Here is a 20941-nt window from a genome sequence, read left to right on the forward strand (position 1 = left end):
GGATGGGCTATTACCAGCAGGAGAGTGAGTTTGTTTGCCGGGGGGGGCGGAGGGTGAGAGAACCTGGATTTGTGCTGGAAATGGCCCAACTTGATGATCACTTTAGATAAGCTATTACCAGCAGGACAGTGGGGTGGGAGGGGGTATTGTTTCATGGTCTCTGTGTGTATATAATGTCTACTGCAGTTTCCACGGTATGCATCCGATGAAGTGAGCTGTAGCTCACGAAAGCTCATGCTCAAATAAATTGGTTAGTCTCTAAGGTGCCACAGGTACTCCTTTTCTTTTTGCAAATACAGACTAACACAGCTGTTACTCTGAAACAATTTATTTGAAACTCTGTGTATCTTTTATAAGTGAATAGAGGGGAGGGTGGAAACACTTTTTTGTAAGCAGGCTTTCTGCATCACTAGTTAAAACAAGAATAATTTGAAATGAAGATAGTACTTACTTTTATCTTTACAGAGAGCCTGGGATTAATAACATTATTTAGACAGTCATTTAGGCTAAGTTCACCTGTATTTTAACTTATACCAAGTGGAACATTGTAAAAATACTAATTGAAGTAGCTTCACCCAAGCATTTCCTTTATTAATTATCTAGGCTGAGATTTTGATAGGATTCAGGCACTTATTTCACTTCAGTGCCTATCAAAATTTAGTGGGAGTTAAGAATCTGACTCTCAAGCTCCTCTGAAAATCCCAAGCATAATGGTCTCTCATTGATCATATTCTTGTAACTACCTTTTGGTAGTTAAAAGTAATGATCAAAGAGATTAAATGACTGGGTCAGCCTGTTGGGTTTTCAAAATGGTGTTCAAATCAGACAAATTAAAAAACCTCATGTGTGTTTATTTGTCCTCTTCAAGTTGGGGAAAAAGTGTGTGTGTATGTGTGTGGGGGGGGGGGAGTACAGTGGCTGGTATGTTAAGATCCTCATACTATTTAAATTGGTACTGATGATAACCTGAGTGATTATGTATGTGCAATATATAGATATAGGTATAAAATCACTCAGACTATTATCAGTACCACTTTAAATAGCATGAGGATTTTGACTTACAAGCCAGCTCCAACCCAGTGCTCTGTGGTTAGTACTCCCTTTCTATAGAGGTGTCTATAAAAAGAGGATACAATTTTCTTTCCCCAGTTCCTAATTACTAACCTATTGCATCTGACATTCTCTGTCATTAGTAGTTGACAGTAACTCACCATAGGTGCATGTATTTGCTCTGTACTGATTTTTCCAAGAATGCTCAAGATTGAGTATACTGCAGCAATTAAGAGAAAAACCAAAAGATTCTACTACATGTAACACTTAATTCATAGTCCATTCATTCATATACTTATGCCACTCAAAATGGGAAAACCCAGAACCATAAAGTGACCTGAATTCTTGAGGCTAGGGGTGTGGAACCAAACAGCCTCTTAAAGGGACAAATCACTGAGTAACTTACTCACTCACTAGGAATAATTGCTTCACAGTGATTCTTCTCTGCTAACAAATTTATATTATGGTGGTTAATTTACAATGTTTTGATCTGTAAATTCTGTTTTGTTTTCAGATCATGCTATGCAGACATGCTGCATGACAAAGATAGAGTAAGTATAGAAAGTAACTTGAATGGTGAAAAAATGTAGTGTTCCCAGCTCCCACTCCATGATTGTACAGGTTCCTCTGGAAGTTGAAGTATTTTGCTACCTGAACTTTCTAAGACTCAGTGATGATTCTTGGGGTACCCAGGACTCTGAGTCACCTTGTTAGTCTCCTACCTCCAGTATGAGGGAAACTTGCTTGTTACGCCTGGGGAATTCTGCACCACTGTGCATGCGCAGATTTCATGACCCCTGCAGATTTCTTTGCTTCCCCTCAGAAAAATGACTTTCTGATGGGGAAGGAAAGGGAAGCCACAAAAGCAGTTGTGTGACCCTCCTGGCAGTATATTTAGGGAAGCCAGCAGAGGTAAATCACGGTGGGGTAGGAGGTGGGGCTGGGGAATACCTGGCTGGTGGCTCCAACCCTCTGCCGGGCTCAGCTAGTCCCAGCTGGGCTGAGGAGGACGGGACTTCATCTTCTCCTGTATGGCATCCGGGGCTGGGTCAGATCCACCCCAAGATTTCTCCCCAGGCTGCAGGAAGTTCTGCAAACTCCCCCTGCCTCCCCTCCCCCTCACTCCCCTGCTTTCTGCACCCATTGCTCCTCAGCTGCAGTGGGAGGGGATCCCTGTACAGAGAGATGCTCTCCCATCTGCCCAACCCCTGTGCATCCAGACCCCCTCATACCCAGATCCTTCTGCCAAGCCTCACTCCCCCCGCCACACCCAGAATCCCTCCGCCGAGCCCCTTTCCTCCTGCAGCTAGACCACCCTGCACCCTGATCCCCATCCCACCAAGCCTCAACCAGCTGCCCCTGTATCTCTGCCCCACTCCCCTAGCATCTGGATCCCCCCCACACTGAACCTCCCACACCCAGACCCCCCTGCTGAGCTCTGTTGCACCCAGATGCCCCCCACACCCAGATCCCCCAGTGAGCTGCCCGAACCCAGATTGCCCCACACAGAACCCTCTCAACCCACACCTGGATCCCTCCACACTTGGTCCTGGCTTGCTGAGCCTGCCTGCCCAACCTGGTGCACCTGGCACAGAGGGGCAGGGCTCTGGGGTATTTCTGGTCCTTTCACTGTGTCAGGGTTGAGTGCAGCCTCACCAATGAGTCCATGTCCTGAGGGAGTTGCAGAGTGGTCTCCCGTCTCTGTGCAGCCAGTTCCCTGTGCTCCCCAGTGCCATGCTGGAGCCTCCACATTTATTTGACAAAAAAAAAAATGCAGAATTTAAAAATATTGTGTGCAGAATTTTTAATTTTTTGGCACAGAATGCCCTCAGTAGTAAAGGCTTGTGCTTAACTGGATGTCATCTCCTTGTTGCCACCAGCTTCTTAGCTACTTGCACACCCTCACTTATGCCAGCCCTTACTTTGTGTTACAGGTTAACATTAGGTGTGTGTCGTGTTTTCCCCCTACCCCATCCCTCTGCATCTCTGAGTCCCTTTGAAACGTTCCTCTGTACTTTTAGACCCTTATCCGCTGAGCACTCACAGAAATATCAGGGCCCCCAAGGAAACAGTATATCTGCCAGTTTGTATGATTCAACTCAGGGTCAGCACTTAGCTTGATACCACAACACTGAGATAAACTTCTTGTTGTTTTCACTGTAAATATATTATCAAAAATTCAGGAGATAGTGAATAAGGATAATGGAAACAACAGGTCACCTAGAAAGCATGTTATGATTGTTTTATTAGGGACTAAACTTAACAGGCTAACCTCCTGACTAAAGAAGTTTATCTTACCACAAAGTCCTCTGTAGGGTTTTCAGCCCAGGCTGGTTGAGATCCCATTTTCATTAATGTAAATGCACTGCCTGTGTACTTCCTAGTTGTAGGATGATGGAGTGTCCTCTTTGTTGTCCAAATCTTTGAAGTGTATTGCAAGTAAAGGTTCTCTTTCCTCTCTGTGTCCTTCCTTGTTGACTTCACAACTCTCTGACTTTGCATGTAAATGTACATCCATTGTGTTAGCTTACAATGCTTAATTTAGATGCTGACAGAGAGACAGGTGAATAAACATCCTTTCTCTAAGCAAAAAAACCTGTTTCTCCACTTCTGCTGTGACAGAGTCTAAGAGCATATTTTCAGTATGCTTACATTATTCCTGGGGGAATTCTGCGCCACTGCACATGCACCGAATTTATGTCCCCTGGCAGATTTCTTTGTTTCCCCGCAGAAAAATGACTTTCTGACAGGGAAGCAACAAGAGCAGTCCTGCAACCCTCCCCAGCAATATGTTTCGGGTGTCCAGGGAAGCTGGCAGAGAGGTAAATCACTATGGGGAAGAGGGTGGGACTGGGTGAGAGCTGGCTGGTGGCTCCAACCCTGGGCCGGGCTCAGGTGCTAGTCCCAGCTGGGCTGGAGAGGATGAGACTTCCTCTTCCCTTGCACGGCATCTGGGCCAGGTCAAACACACCCCAGATTTCTCCCCCAGCTGCAGGAAGCTCTGAAAACTCCCTCCTCTCCCCTGCTTCATGCATGCATCACTCCTCAGCTGCAGGGGGAGGGATCCCTGTACAGGGAGCTGCTCCCCCATTCTGCCCAACCGCCATGCATCCAGATGCCCTCATACTCATACCCTCCCACCAAGCCCCACACACTCAGAACCCTCCCTGATGAGTCCCACTCCCCCTGCACCTGGACCACCCCGTCTAGCCACCCACACCCGGATCCCCACCCCACTGAGCCCCACTCCCCCAGCATCTGGACCCCCCACTGAGTCCTCCACACCCACATCCCCCTGCCAACCATTATCCCCTGCACATCCAGACACCACCGTGCTGAGCCCCAACTGCCTTCATCTGGAACCCCCTGCAGAGTCCCATTACATTACACCCAGACCCCCCCCAACAAGCCCCTGTGCATCCAGGTTCTTCCCGCACCTGGATCCCCCATTGAGCCATCTGTACCCAGATTGCCCCACACAGAACCCTCTCAACCCACACCTAGGTCCCCCAACACTAAGACCCTCCACACTTGGATCCTGCTTGCTGAGCTTGCCTGCTCACACTTGGTGCACCTGGTGCAGAGGGCCAGGGCCCTGGAGTGTTTCTGAGGCAGGCCCAGTCCTTGCGCTGTGTCAGGGTTGGGTGCAGCCTAACTTTTGAGTCTGTGTCCCCGGGGGCGGGGTAATGGGGTAGAGAGCTGCACAGTGATGTCCCACATCTGTGCAGCCAGTGGCCTGTGCTCCCCAATGCCGTGCTGGACCCTCCACATTTATTTGACAAATAAAATTTGCAGAATTCTTAATTTTTTGCTGCAGAATGCCCCCCAGGAGTAATACATAATTCCATATGTGGTATCTGTACATACATTTTCCAACGGTATTAACAATCACCGTCATGACCCTAGCTTTCATTTATGACCTCACATGACATTCTTTGGTGAACCAGAATCAGGATATTCTTGTAACCCAGTTGGTATTAAGGGGTTCTTGGGTCACAGGCCCCAATCCTGCAATAATATCCATGCAAGCCCAACTGTGGTTGGCTAGCTAACATCTAATTAACAGTGTTAAAAATTGCACTGGTGTCCAATGAGACACTGTTTCCAGGGCTCCCAGTGTTGCTAATATAGAAGTAGCGGGGAACATTTCTAAAAATGTTGTTAGGATAGATGGAAACACTGTTTCTTCTGCAAGAAATGATGTTAAGGAGCAGAGAATGCAGAAAAATGCTTTTCTATGAGTAATAGTGATGCTCTCAACTCTTGAAGGGAAAATACTGAAGGGGGGACGCATGAGGGGAGGGGCAGCGTCAGCCACCCCACCAGATTTGATGCTTGGCTTGTACTGAGCATGCTCGCATGGACTGAGCATGCTCAGTAATGCTGCTGAAGCTGCTGCCCTCACTCCCCCCTTCCCTCCCCCCATTGGCAGGCATGGGTCACCTCTTGTCTTGACAGGTAAGTAAAGGAGGAGCTGCTTTTCAGTTATGTTGATTTTAGACTTGTAATTTTCTGTCATACCTTCAGAGGGCACTTTAGACTCATAAAATTCAGTTTTTGCAGTAATTCCATCTAGCCTTGTCTGCCTACATGTGGCTGTAACTAAGTTGTTTTTATTCTCCTCCACTTATGCTGTGTTCTTAAATCTTCCAGTTTATGTTAAGGGAGAAGTTGAGGTGAATAAAATATCTTCAAATAAGTTGAAGACTTAAAAAAAAATGCCTTAAAGGATTGGAGATCTTTCTGCTCCATCTATGGGTAAATAGTCTCCTAAGTGATTCTTATGATTATCTACTGTTAGTATTCTGGGAGCATACCAATAATGGTAACAGCATTCCAATACCAAGATTTAGAAGGAGATGGTGGGACAAAGCTGTTAAATAGCTGTATTCTAATTATGTCAAAATTGCCACAGCAGAACTGAGGCTCGGTCTGCACTTAAAAGTTAGGTCGACATAGCTAAATTGATCAGGGATGTGAAAAAACCCACATCTCTGACCAATGTAGCTATGCTGACCTAACCCCACTGTCGACTCAGCTGTGTCGACGGAAGAATAGGTTGTGTCTATGCTAATGGATTATTCTGGTGTAGTCACTGTAGTGTAGATGTAGCTTGATTGTGGTAAAGGATAGAGCTGACCCTGTTAATCCAAACAGTAAGAGAAACATAGGCTATTTGTAAAAGCTTAGTAAATCATGTGGAGGGAAGCCTTAAAAACGATGATTTTTTTTAAATTGAAAGACACTATTTCATTCACACCCTTCTGTATAAGGTGTACTACAGTTGAACAAATGGCCTTTCAGCACTTTGCTTTATCTTCCTAGCATTAATCGGAGTATGCTCAGACCCTCTGAAAGCAATGAACACAAATAAGCAAAAATTTTGGCAGGAATTCCTGTTTCTTAATATAGTGACAAAAATGAGAGACAAACATACAGTAATTCACTTGTAATGGAAAAAATGCATCACTTCTGCAACAGGCTTAACGAACAAGATATGAATGTAGTAGATATGATTCCAAGGAGAACCAGTCAACACTTAAATTGTACTCTAGATTCACACCTGTCACCAGAAACCCTAAAATGTATTATTCATACAGGATTGTTCTTTAGGTCCTGGGGCCAATGTACTGTACTTGGCCTACCAATAATAAACATATTGGACTACGAATACCATTGATTACTTAAGAATAAAATTAAGATACAATTTAGGTAGTTCTCATTTGTATATGTTATAGTAACATTATCAATCCTATGTATTTTGGTCTGTTGCAACATATTTTGGGTCTGTGTGCAGAGAAATGGAGTACATATGTTCAGCATGCTTGGGGACACCTTTCCATTCTGTTCCCATGTACATACACTGATGTAAATACCTCACTGCAGCGAGCAGACAATGTAAGATGTGAGGAAGGCAGTTTCTTTATTCTAATAAATACCATAAGTACAAGTTATGTACTCTGCGGCAAACTTGACCCAACTTCTGTGGTATTCAGTACAGTACACTGGAAATTTCCTTGGCAATCTCAGATAAATGAAAAATGTGAGGAATGTAGGAAAAATTGACTCAGGGCTGGTCTATTTTGCTGCTCAAGTTGATATAACTTATGTCGCTCAGGGGAGTGAAAATGACAACCCCCGAGCGACATAAGTTATATTGACTTAAAGTGGTGTTCACACTGGGCTGTGCCGGCGGGAGACGCTCTCCCACTGACATAGTTTCCGCCCCTTGTGAAGGCGGAGTAATTATTCCGGTGGGAGAGTGCTCTCCCATCAGCATAATGCATCTTCACCAGATGCACTATAGTGACAATGTAGTGTGGTAGCGTAGACTTGTCCTAATACAATCAGTGCAGTGTCCCCTTTGTTAGTTTATTTGATGTTGCATTCATTTTCTTCTATGTTTCTCTTTAATATTCATATGCTGCAGTACTTTGATTTGAAAATGTGTAACTATATTAGAGAAGTTAAGGACAAAGCTGGAGGTCTTGGCAGTGCAGGGATTATTTGGAGCTTTAGTACCCAAGAAGTAATAGAAAGTGGTCTGGGTTTTTGAGATGAGCATTTTGTTGGAGGTTTGTGCTGCAGTGCTCAGAAGTGAAATAGTGAAGTACTGATGTTGTCAACATTCGGTTTCAGAATTAACACTCTCTTATTAAAGTTAACAGAGTCAGTTTATACTTAGAACTATTGGTTCATGCTATTTGCAGGCTCAGGAAGAAACTGAATCCGCTAAACTCAGCTGATGTTTAGAAGATCATCCTGCAACTATGAAAACTTAAATTCTGGGGCATACTTCTGCAGCAAGTTGGGGGTTCTGCAGGAAATTCTGCAGTTGTGGGATTGAGAATACATGAAGCTCCCATGGATTATGCAGTTAAGAATAAGAAAATACATAATTGCCAAATGGATAATGTTGAAGATTCCCTGAGAAACTAGACACGCAGGCCAGACCATTCAGATTTCCATGTTCATCCCATGGGTCTTCCATCCTCTGGAAGTTTAGCTACTTCCAAAATTGGAATTTCTGAAACCCGGTTTTCTACTAAGGCAAACTAACTTGCAGGTGGTTTTTTGAACATTTAACCCAGTGTTCTCTAAAGGGTGTGCTCTGTCTTACACCCTTCTCTCCTTTGGGTGGGCATATGATAGATTAGCCAAGGAGGCACACAGACTTCTCAATTGTTATCCAAAGTTTGATTTAATTTTTAAAACTGTTTAGCTGGTATGGTTGCAAAGAAAACTTCCAAAATGTGACATGAGTGTAACCCATACAGCAATGTCTGCCTGAGTTTGCAGAGACCGTGAAATCATGTCTCTGAGAGGTATGAACTGCTGTTTTGAAGTGCTGGATCATCAGTACTCTGTCCTTTCTTTTCCTTGTAGCGTTTCGACCCCCCCCAAAAAAAACTTAGTTCACAAGCCAAAGTTCGGGGATGTTTCATAACTCAGTAGTTTATGTATTATTTTCTTTTTGTAATTTGATTCCTTTAAATAAATTAAAGATTTTTTTTGTAGATGGCAATAGATCAGAATGGGCTGTCAAACTCTGCCTCCAGCTAGGAATTATGCCCATCTGCATCTGGCTTTACAGAGCTGTAAACTCTCTCCCGAAGTGTGATTTAATCAAAAAATATCTCTGTGGATATTGGCAAGGAATTATATGTGATGCAGGCTTCAGTGAATTCCACTGATGAGACTAGTGGTTTAAGATCACAGAGGAGAATGACATTGAAGCTTTGGAAACAGCAGTGGATGGCCATGGTGATGTTTTGTGTGACAATACCACCGGTTTTAAAGCTTTGAGTTAGAGTGCAAGCTTGAATTTAAAAAATAATCGCTAGTAGGACTCTACAGTGAGTAGAACAGAAGAGAAGCGCTTCCAAATGGATGCCAAGTTCCTGGGACTTCATCGACTTGATTTTGTTGTGAAATGTGGTACAACACTTCTAATTCCTAGGAAGAACAGTTGAATAATGACCCATGTCCTACTTGTTGAAGTTCAGACTTTTGATCTGAGGAGTAAAGTTCTGAAGTTGTTGTTGTATAGGCTTGAGATCGATTTTCAGGGTTTTTCTCAGGAATCCTATTTTATCTACATCAAAAGCCCTTCGTGGTCTTTGATCAAATTGGAAGGGTGAATAAAAACTTGAGTATCCTACCAAGGTAAAACTTGATTTGGGAGGTCGTAACAACCCTGTGTTTTGGGGGTTTTTTTCCCCTTCCAAGGTTACAGTGGTTTGAAGTAGGGCTGTGAAACGATTAAAAAAAATTAATTGTGATTATTCATGCAATTAAAAAATTGCGATTAATCGCACTGTTAGACAATAATATAATACCATTTATTCAAATATTTTGAAAGTTTTCTACATTTTAATATTGATTTCAGCTACAACACAGAACACTGTACAGTGCTCACTTTTTATATAATTTTTATTACAAATATTTGTGCTGTAAAAACAAAAGAAATAGTATTTTTCAATTCACCTCATTCAGGTACTGTAATGCAATCTCTTTATCATGAAAGTTGAACTTACAAATGTAGAATTAGGTAAAAAAAAACAAAAAAAACCCGTTTTATTTTTGAGTGCAATCTAAAACTTTAGAACAGTGGTGGGCAACCTGCGGCCCATGTGCCGCACACGGCCCATCGGGGTAATCCAATAGTGCTCTGACAGACAGTTTGTTTACATTTGCACAGCCGCCTGCAGCTCCCAGTGGCCGTGATTTGCCGTTCTCGGCCAATGGGAGCTGTGGGAAGCGGCGGCCAGCACATCGCTGCGGCCCGCGCCACTTCTTGCAACTACCATTGGCTGGGAACGGCAAACTGAGGCCACTGGGAGCTACAGGCGGCCCACCAGCAGATTACTCTGATAGGCCAGGTATGGGCCACAGGTTGCCCACCAGTGCTTTAGAGCTTGCAAGTCCATTCAGTCCTACTTCTTTTTCAGCAAGTCACTCAGAAAAACAAGTTTGTTTATACATGCAGGAGATAATGCTGCCCTCTTCTGGTTTACAATGTCACCTGAAAGTGAGAACAGATGTTTTCATGGCACTGGTGTAGCTGGCGTTGCAAGATATTTATGTACCAGATGTGCTAAAGATTCATATATCTCTTCATGCCTCAACCACCATTCCAGAGGACATGCATCCATGCTGATGATGGGATCTGCTCGATAACGATCCAAAGCAGTGCAGATCGACGCATGTTCAGTTTCATCATCTGAGTCAGATGCCACCAGCAGAAAGCTGATTTTCTATTTTGGTGGTTTGGGTTTTGTAGTTTCCGCATCGGAGTGTTGCTCTCTTAAGACTTCTGAAAGTATGCTTCACACCTCATTCCTCTCAGATTTTGGAAAGCGCTTCAGATTCTTAAACCTTGGGTCGACTCCTGTAGCTATCTTTAGAAATCTCACATTAGTACCTTTGCATTTTGTCAAAACTGCAGTGAAATCTGCACAAACAACATGCGCTGAGTCATCATCCAAGACTGTTGTAACATGAAATATATGGCAGAATGCGGGTAAAACAGAGCAGGAGACATACAATTCTCCCCCAGTAGTTTAGTCTAAATTTATGAGTAACGCTTTTTTTTAAACAAGTGTCATCCGCATGGAAGCCTGTCCTCTGGAATGGTGCCAACGCGTGAAGGGACTTACAAATGTTTAGCATATATGGCACGTAAATACCATGCAATGCCGGCTACAAAAGTGCCATGCGAATGCCTGTTCTCACTTTCAGGTGATCTTGTAAATAAGAAGAGGGAAGCCATATCTCCTGTAAATGTAAACAAACTTGTTTGTCTTATCCATTGGCTGAATAAGAAGTAGGACTGAATGGACTTTGTTTTGTTTTTGAGTGCACTTACGTAACAAAAAAAAATCTACATTTGTAAGTTGCACTTTCAGAATAAAAAGATTGCATTATGGTACTTGTATGAGGTGAAATGAAAAATATGATTTCTTTTGTTTATCATTTTTGCAGTGCAAATATTTGTAGTAAAAATAATAATATAAAGTAAGCACTGTACACTTTGTATTCTATGTTGTAATTTAAATCAACATATTTGAAAATGTATAAAAATCAAATATTTAGTAAATTTCAATTGGTATTCTGTTTAACAGTGTGATTAAACCTGCAATTAATCATGATTAATTTTTTTTAATCATGATTACTCTTTTTGAGTCAATTGTATGAGTTAGCTGCGATTAATTGACAGCCCTAGTTTGAAGACTTTGCCAGTCAGGTCTTACCTGGACTAGGATTTAGAAGTGTGATGCTAGAATACTAAACTGGTTAGTTAAACCACTGATGTGAAGCGGTGTATACTTTAATATGTTCTAAGCCTAGAGTTAGACTTGCTTTTAGGCTTTAATTCTGCCTGTTTAGCACATGTTAAAGATGGTGTGCCTTAGTCTTCTAATGACATTCTTAACATCACACATCTATCCTAGTCTAGACAAGGCCTCTGTGAATTCTGCCTTTTTGGATTTGTTCTTGAATGTGGAAAAACTTCTAATTTGTAAATATAGATTTCCATTCTGTTCAGTGGGAAATGTTTTTAGCAGAGTATTTTACAAGCTAGTTGGTGTCGTTTGTAGATTGTAAATTTTCAAGAGCATTATTATTATTTTTAAAAAGACAGTTCAAAGGTTTCCATTTTTATAAAAGATTGGACTGGTTAGGCAGTGTTTTAGTTTCTTTCTGTTGTGAACTTTGTTTACTTGTGTTATAGGAATTTTTATAGGGGGAGGATTGCTGTCAGCCATGTAGACTGAAATCCTGCTCCTGCAGATTAGTTTGTATAGTTCTATTAATCAAAGATGTTGACTAATCCAGTTTTGAAAAATTCATCGCTTAAACAATATACTTTAAGTGTACACACTATCTTTTCACAAACTGCCGGCTGTTAGTCATAAACTTTCTCCAGTATTAAATAAGGAAATTTTACAAGCTTGAGTTACACACACTTGTTTCACAACAGCCTCTCAAAGTAATTACAGTAGTGTCTGGCCAGGCATTGTGGATCCTTTAGGGAAAATTATGCAGTTTTCATCTTTCTGTTAAAATTCCATTCTACAAAAATCTAAAGTATAAAATTACCTGAGTAGTATATGTTTCTTGCTTAAAGTGTACCCAGGCCTGCTTAATAATATCTTCAACAGAATGTCTCAACTGATAATTCCTACACAAACTACTGTAGGACTATTAATAACTTTGCCTAATTCAGTTGAAGCTTTGTTTACTAATCTGCATCAAAACCATTTTTCCTGATATAGATGGATGTGACCTAACAGAGTGAAAACACTGAGGCCCTGATCCTGGAAAAACTTTAAGCATGAGTAGGCTCATTGACTTTAGTGGTATTAATCTTATGAGCATAAGTCTTTGGAGGAATGGGGCGCAAGTCAGGAACCTGATTAAACAATGTTTATAGTTTTCAATATGTACTGAGAATTAGAGGACTTGAGTAGGAAGAGCTTATTTCTGCTTAAATGTATGTCTTGGTGTTTCAACTTTCCTTGCATAGGGTGGTTTTTTTTACTGTTGTAGCCTTTCTGAAACATTAAAACAAAGCTGATAGATAAAGCTTGCCAGATCCTTTCAGTAATGTGCTTTTTCTAGGTATGTTGTTAGTGATGGTAAATATACTATCACATGTTTCCATACCAAAATAGTACATATGAACCAAATGTCATACTGAGATTGCCACAGTCTAGACAGTGGTCAGGTTCCTTTTGTAAAATAGTAGGTGCAAGACACATCCATGGGATCTATGGGAAGTCATCAAAATGAAAAATCCTGCAACAGAGCTGTCCAAATGTCAGTGTATACGTTTTCTGTGAAATGTAAGACTCCAAAAAGAAGGAAAATGGCCATTTCATATCAACTCAAACAGTCAAGAGACATAATCATCCCTCTAAACTCAGGGCAAAACTCCATAACTTCAGCTGGAGTTTTGCCTACGTAAGGAGTACTGAATAGGGCACTGGCTACTAAAACACTTAATTAGCACAAACTAGATAATTCAGGGTAAGTTCTCATGGTTCAGGTTCTTCTGTGTCTTAGGCAGGAAAATTAGTTGCAGTCTGTTGCCTCAATTTCCACCTTGGGAATGGAAATTCATCCCTTAGTATAGGAAATAAACCCATCCAAAACATTTCTATCTGCCAAGAAAGAAAGAACTTTCAAATTTATCTTCTATATAATTATCACTCATGTTATATTGCATTAAAAATAAATGACAAAGAAACTTGCCTTTATACCAGTTGATATTATAAAGAAGCAAAGAATATGCAGCCAGTTGCAGTAGTTATGTAACTAACATTCATACAAAATGAAATGCACCACAGAGTTTGGATTTTATCTGTTTTGCAAGCTCTGTGGTAAAATCACAGAACGGCTACTTTGTAAGTCACTGGAGCTGTTAGCTAAGAGCTAGCTTATGCTAAACCACTTGAAAGCATTTTGTACATATTCCCTAGTCTTACTACCATATGGACTAGAATGGGGTTTTATATTGCACCCTGAATGGGCCACTAATCCTAAGCTCCTTCCTATTTCTGTCCCCGAAGAGCAAACCTGATCTTTCCTTTTTAGTATTGAATATTTGTCAAGGCTCTAATATTTTAATGTTGGGTAAAATGCAGCATCAGTTGCTAATACTGCCCAGCATATCTATGCAGTATTGTAGTGCAAATGAATGAGCTACAGCAGGAATATACAGCACCTGTGTTGTCAAGGTCAGTTTGTGGCTGGCACTGTAAATTTCTCTGTCAAAAAAAGGGAAAATATTTGGTAGTAATCTCAAAAGGAAGCTTTGGTTTATTTGTTTTGGTTGGGAGGACCGTAGTTCCAGATAACTTATGTGGATCATGCATGCTTTGTAAATAACTGAGTGGTCAATTGTAAATGGAACAGATGTTGTTCAGATGAACATTCCTGTCAAAACACTTATTTCTACTGATCTTTATTATGTAACATATATCTATATTTTGAAGTGTAATGTGGGGAAATGAGGCATGAGTCTATCAATTTGGGCTCCACCAGTTTTCACCTTTCTTTATTTTCAGGCAGAATCATTATGACTTAGTTTCTCATCATACATATATCTGACAGATAATAAAACAGACAAGACAGAACAGGAAGGGGCCCAAGTTTCCAAATTCCAGAGTTACCAGGAAGCTCTTCTACACGTCATGATGGTTGCCTCCGTTTCTGCACCAGTATTCTCCAACTTGGACCCTTGTTCCCTTGCTTTTGTATACCTTTCCATGTCACATATTCATTAGCTTTCCTCCAGTCAACTTTATTTATCATTATACATACACCCAAACTTTCATAATTTGTTTTTCATTCTCCATTTTGTGTTGTTATAAATTGTTAACATAACATCAATAGAACTCAACATTAAACTAATAAAACCTAGCCTTTATTGTCAGCAATTTTCTTCATATTTTAATATCATAACTCAGTATACCTGGGTCACCCTAAAATATTCATTAACATACCCTTTATTTTTTGAGTAGAAAAGTTTTGGAGAACATGCTCTAAAATCCTCATGTTCTTATCTTTTCCAAACATAGGTTTCCAGGGAACTTTTTGCTCAAAGTTTAGCACTATGCTTATTAAATCATTTATAAAGTCTTATCAGTAATTTTGCCTCTTTGCATTTTGAGGTGCTTTATTCAGTTTAGATCCTAGGTGTTTAACTGTTCCCCCACAAAGGCAAAAGCAGATATCTACAAACTCCCAAGGAGTGAGACTGCAGGACCTCTGCTCAAGAGTTGACTGTATAAGAGAATTCCATTGGGGTGGCTAATCTTGATCTGTCTCTCTTTCTTACAGAATGTGAAGTATTACCAGGGCATCCGTGCTGCTGTAAACAGGGTGAAAGAAAGGGGTGAGAAAGCAATTGTCCTAGACATTGGGACTGGCACAGGACTCCTGTCCATGATGGCAGTTACAGCAGGTGCAGACTTCTGCTATGCCATTGAGGTGAGCAATTCTTCATTGACCATGCATATACCTGCTGTTCAAGAGGTGGAAGTGGCACAACTTCTAGTATGCAGCTAGGAGTATATGCATAATATGGCTTTTAGAGCCGCAGTCCAGTTGTTCCCTCTACAAAATGAGTAGTGTGTGTGCATTAGCCATTGTGTGTCATGTTGTCTGAAGGTAGCTTTTATAATATAGCTTATAGGGGTGTGGGTGGAGGAGGTAAACCATATTGAAAGAGCCCTTATGAGAACTTACAGAAATTTGTTTTAATTTTCTCAGGATGGGCAGTTTTTTCTAAACTTGACAGAAAAATCTTAATTAGTATTGTTTGAAATTAGGTTTTTTGAACTGTTTTCTGTATTCCTTGTGCCTGATACGTTGCATGGAGGAATTAATGAATGTTCAGAAAAATGCTAATACTCTCCAACCACATTGTGGCTTTTCTTAAGTTTCATTTTCTCTTGGACCAGGAGTTCTCAAGCTTTTTCATTTTGTGCAACACATCTTAATAGAGAGACTGCTATATGTACCATTTCCCCATCTATTTGTGATTGCATAGAACACAAGAATGGCCACACTGGGTCAGACCAATGGTCGATCTAGCCCAGTATTCAGTCTTCCAACAGTGGCCAGTGCCAGATGTTTCAGAAGGAATGAACAGAACAGGGCAATTATCCAGTGATCCATCCCCAGTCATACAGTCCCAGCTTCTGGCAGTCAGAAGTTTATGGACATCCAGAGCACGGGGTTGTGTTCCTGACCATCTTTGCTAATAGCCATTGATGGACCTATCCTCCATGAACTTATCTAATTCTTTTTTGAATGCAGTTATACTTTTGGCCTTCACAACATCTCCTGACAACGAGTTCTACAGGTTGACTGTGTTTTGTGAGAAGTATGTTCTTATATTTGTGTTAAATGCTGCCTATTAATTTCATTGAGTGACCCCTGATTCTCATGTTTTGTGAACCAATAAACACTTCCTTATTCATTTTCTCCACACTATTCATGATTTTATGGACCTCTGTCATATTCTCCCTTAATCATCATCTTTCCAAACTGAAAAGTCTGTCTTTTTAATCTCTCCTCATATGGAAGCTGTTCCATAGCCTTAATCATTTTTGTTGCCCTTCTCTGTACCTTTACCAATTCTAATAAACCTTTTTTGAGATGCAGTGACCAGAACTGCATCAGTATTCAAAGTGTGGGCGTGCCATGGATTTATATAGAGGCTCAAACTAAATGTATAGTCCAAAATAAAAAACAAACCTCAAGAGGACCAAAAAGTGCCACCATGGCTAAACAAAGTAAAAGAGGCGGTTAGAGACAAAAAGACCTCCTCTAAAAGTTGGAAGTCAAATGCTTCTGACCACCTGACCAGGATGGTGATAGTGACTGCAAAATGCTCAGGGAGCTTAGAGAGGTTATAAAAATAAATAATAATGGAGGATTTCAACTATCCACATATTGACTGAGTATGTCACCTCAGGATGGGATGCATAGATAAAGTTTCTTGACACCTTCAATGACTGATTCTTGGAGCAGCTAGTCCTGGAACCTATAAGAGGAGAAGCAATTCTTGATTTAGTCCTGAGTGGAGCACAGGTTCTGGTCCAAGAGATGAATATAGCTGGACTGCTTGGTAACAGGGACCACAATATAATTAAATTTAACATCCGTGTGGCGGGAAAACAGCACAGCAGCCCAACACTGTCACATTTAATTTCAGAAAGGGGAACCACACAAAAATGAGGAAGTTAGTTAAACAGAAATTAAAAGATACAGTCCCAAAAGTGAAATCCCTGCAAGGTGCATGGAAACTCTTTATAGACACCATAATAGAGGCTCAACTTAAATGTACACCCCAAATTAAAAAACATAGAGAACCAAAAAAGTGCCACTGTGGCTAAACAACAAAGTCAAAGAAACAGTGAGATACAAAAAAGGCATCCTTTAAAAAGTGGAAGTTAAATCCTAGTGAGGAAAACAGAAAGGAGCATAAACTCTCTGGCAAGTGAAGTGTAAAAATATAATTAGGAAGGCCAAAAAAGAATTTGAAGAACAGCTAGCCAAAGACTCAAAGTAATAGCAAAAAAAATGTTTAAGGACATCAGGAGCAGGAAGCCTGCTAAACAACCAGTGGGGCCACTGGACGATCAAGATGCTAAAGGAGCATTCAAGGACGATAAGGCCATTACGGAGAAACTAAATGAATTCTTTGTATCAGTCTTCAGAGCTGAGGATGTGAGGGAGATTCCCAAAGCTGAGCCATTCTTTTTAAGTTACAAATCTGAGGAATTGTCCCAGATTGAGGTGTCATTAGAGGAGGTTTTGGAACAAATTGATTAAACTAAACAGTAATAAGTCACCCGGACCAGATGGTATTCACCCAAAGTTCTGAAGGAACTCAAATGTGAAATTGCAGAACTACTAACTGTAGTCTGTAACCTATCATTTAAATCCGCTTCTGTACCAAATGACTGGAGCATAGCTAATGTGACGCCAGTTTTAAAACAGGACTCCAGAGGTGATCCCGGCGATTACAGGCTGGTACGCCTGACTTCAGTACTGGGCAAATTCATTGAAACTATAGTAAAGAACAGAATTGTCAGACACATAGGTGAATATAATTTGTTGGGGAAGAGTCAACATGGTTTTTGTAAAGGACCAACCTACTAGAATTCTTTGAAGGGGTCAACAAGCATGTGGACAAGGGGGATCCAGTGGATATAGTGTTCTTAGATTTTCAGAAAGACTTTGATAAGGTCCCTTCTCAATGGCTCGTAAGCAAAATAAGCTGTCATGGGATAAGAGGGAAGGTGCTTTCATGGATCAGTAACTGGTTAAAAGATAGGAAACAAAGGGTAGGAATAAATGGTCAGTTTTCAGAATGGAGAGAGGTAAATAGAGGTGTCCTCCAGGGGTCTGTACTGGGCCCAGTCCTACTCAACATATTCATAAATAATCTTGGAAAAAGGGATAAACAGTGAGGTGGAAAAATTTGCAGATGATACAAAATTACTCAAGATAGTTAAGTCTCAGGCAGACTGCAAAGAGCCACAAAAGGATCTCTCCAAAACTGGAAAAAGAAAAGGAGGACTTGTGGCACCTTAGAGACTAACAAATTTAATTGAATCGACCCATGAAAGTTTATGCTCAAATAAATTTGTTAGTCTCTAAGGTGCCACAAGTCCTCCTTTTCTTTTTGCGGATACAGGCTAACACGGCTGCTACTCTGAATCCTCTCAAAATTGGGTGACTGGGCAACAAAATGGCAGATAAAATTCAGTGTTGATAAATGCAAAGTAATTCACATTGGAAAACATAATCCCACGTATACATATAAAATGATGTGGTCTGAATTAGCTGTTACCACTCAAGAAAGAGATCTTGGAGTCATTTTGGATAGTTCTCTGAAAACATCCACTCGGTGTGCAGTGGCGGTCAAAAAAGCAAACAGAATGTTGGGAATCATTAAAAAAGGGATAGATAATAAGATAAAAAATATCATATTGCCTCCTATATAAATCCAGGATACACACACATCCAGTGAATACTGCATGCAGATGTGGTCGTCCCATCTCAAAAAAGATATATTGGAATTGGAAAAGATTCAGAAAAGAGCAACAAAAATTATTAGAGGTATGGAATGGCCTCCGTATGAGGAGAGATTAATAAGTCTGGGATTTTTCAGCTTGAAAGAGACTACTAAGGGAAGGATATGATTGAGGTCTATAAAATCACAACTGGTGTGGAGAAAGTCAATAAGGAAGTGTTACTTACTCATTCTCAACACATGAACTAGGGGTCACCAAATGAAATTAATAGGCAGAACGTTTAAAACAAACAAAGGAAGTATTTTTTCACACAACGCACAGTCAGTCTGTGGAACTCTTTGCCAGAGGATGTTATGAAGGCCAAGACTATAACAGGGTTCAGAAAAGAACTAGATAAGTTCATGGAGGATAGTTTCATCAATGGCTATTAGCCAGGTGTTCCTAGCCTCTGTTTTGCCAGAAGCTAGAAATGGACAACAGGGGATGGAGCACTTGATGATTACCTGTTCTGTTCATTCCCTCTGGGGCACCTGGCATTAGCCACTGTCAGAAGATAGGATTCTCGGCTAGATGGACCTTTGGTCTGACCCAGTATGGCTGCTCTTATGTTCTTATATTAAATATGCATTAAATAGGTTATCTTTATGCAAGTTAGCAGCTGGAAACACCATGTAACCAGCTAGCTCTCCACAGATCACTCATGGCCTGCAGACCACAATTTGGGAATAGTGCTCAGTATTTTAAGTAGCTCCAAAAGTTTTGCATTTGCTTAACGTAATTTAGCAGGAGCAACCCTTTTAGTTTATTTAATGCTGCAAACTAGGCGCACATTAACCTGCTCTGAAAATGATGGATCAGATCCAAAACTGGTGACTAATCCTAAACAATCAGGTTCTTCAGCCAGACCAGATATTTAAAAGTTCCCAGTACTAAGTCTTTTATAGTATAGAAATTAGTTAGAAAGATTGATGCTGTTGTTTTAAAACATTCTCTGTGTGTATTAAGCACATTCATTTTTAGCCCAGTGATGTGCTGCAGCTGTTGCTTTTTCCATCCCTATCTTCACGCTTACATTCTGGCAGGAATAAAAAAAAAAGTTCCCATGGAAGCTGTAGATATGGAGAGCAATGTATTTTGCCACTGTTAACAGTGTTACTAGGTGCAAATTTTAACAAGATCTCCTGCTTTGTTTCAGTGTTAGTCTTATTTTGGTTCCCAGTTCAGTTAGGTCTTGGGGATGTCTCATGTGAGGAACTTCTCATTTCTAGACTGAAGTTTATTTTAGATGTTGTTGTTTAAAGTTTCTCAACACAGCTTTCTCACACTTTTGAAAACTTAGAAAAGTTGGCCTGATTGCCACAGTGAGAGAGAACTTACGTTGTGAGTTTTTCATACAGGGTGACATTCACTCCTCTACAGAGAGGCAGTGCAAGGCGTATGCACTTCTGATGTCCCACTTCCACCCTGTTTTGAAAGTGTAAATGGTACATAGGATTCATGCTGCTACTGTGCATGGTGGTGAATTTTACCCTTAGAAAATAATACTCCCACAATGTACTACATTTTCACAGGACTAAGTATGGTTAAAATAAAGGATTTTCTTTATCAAGGTTTAGTTAATAGACTCATTTTGTGGTGGTGATTAGATGCTGATGTTAATCCTATTAAACATGTTGCATTCTTGATTATAATTTCAAGGTCTTCACTCCTATGGCTATTGCTGCAGTGAAGATAGTGGAGAAAAATGGCTTTAGTGACAAGATCAAGGTAATCAACAAGCACTCCACTGAAGTCACAGTTGGGCCAGGTGAGAAGAACTCAAAGAATAAAATCAAGTATTAACTAAAGTACTTCAAAGTTGCCAGGAGACACACTGTTTAACTTTTCAAATTTAGCTTAATTTAAAAAAAAAAATGCATTTAATCTGGAATGTGTTCTGGAAACCTGAAACACAAAGCAGAACTTTTCATTTGAATTGTATGGCCCCCGAAGAGAAGTCACTGAATCTAATGTTTAAGCTTCCCAATGGATATATGAACATCACTATAGAAATGAGCTTTTGTGTGACTTAGGGCTAGTCTACATTGGCAACGCTAAAGCGCTGCCGTGGCAGCACTTTAACATGGCTTCTGAGGTCACGGCAGAGTGCTGGGAGAGAGCTCTCCCAGCGCTCTAAATAACCCACCTCCACGAGAGGTGTAGCTCCCAGTGCTGGGAGCACTGTTTACACTGGCACTTTACAGCGCTGAAACTTGCTGCGCTCGTGGGGGGGGTTTCACACCCCTGAGCGAGAAAGTTGCAGTGCTGTAAATTGCCAGTGTAGACAAGCCCAC

General features: G+C 40.8%; 1 protein-coding gene across 6 annotated transcripts in view; it reads left to right on the forward strand.

Annotated features, from left to right (window-relative positions):
• The window catches only part of PRMT7 (protein arginine methyltransferase 7), a 49761-nt gene that overhangs the window by 3318 nt on the left and 25502 nt on the right, over positions 1 to 20941 (forward strand). For 5 of the 6 annotated variants that reach the window (XM_077830740.1, XM_077830739.1, XM_077830743.1 and 2 more), the window contains exons 3-5: positions 1565 to 1601; positions 14899 to 15048; positions 20307 to 20415. In XM_077830740.1, coding sequence (XP_077686866.1) covers positions 1565 to 1601; positions 14899 to 15048; positions 20307 to 20415 — 296 coding nt within the window. Of the gene's footprint in view, positions 1 to 1564; positions 1602 to 3800; positions 3873 to 14898; positions 15049 to 20306; positions 20416 to 20941 lie in introns of those variants that run through there. The other variant, XM_077830744.1, reaches the window with a different exon arrangement.

Source organism: Eretmochelys imbricata, chromosome 12 (genome assembly GCF_965152235.1).
Source record: "Eretmochelys imbricata isolate rEreImb1 chromosome 12, rEreImb1.hap1, whole genome shotgun sequence".
In the NCBI taxonomy this organism is placed as follows: domain Eukaryota; kingdom Metazoa; phylum Chordata; order Testudines; family Cheloniidae; genus Eretmochelys; species Eretmochelys imbricata.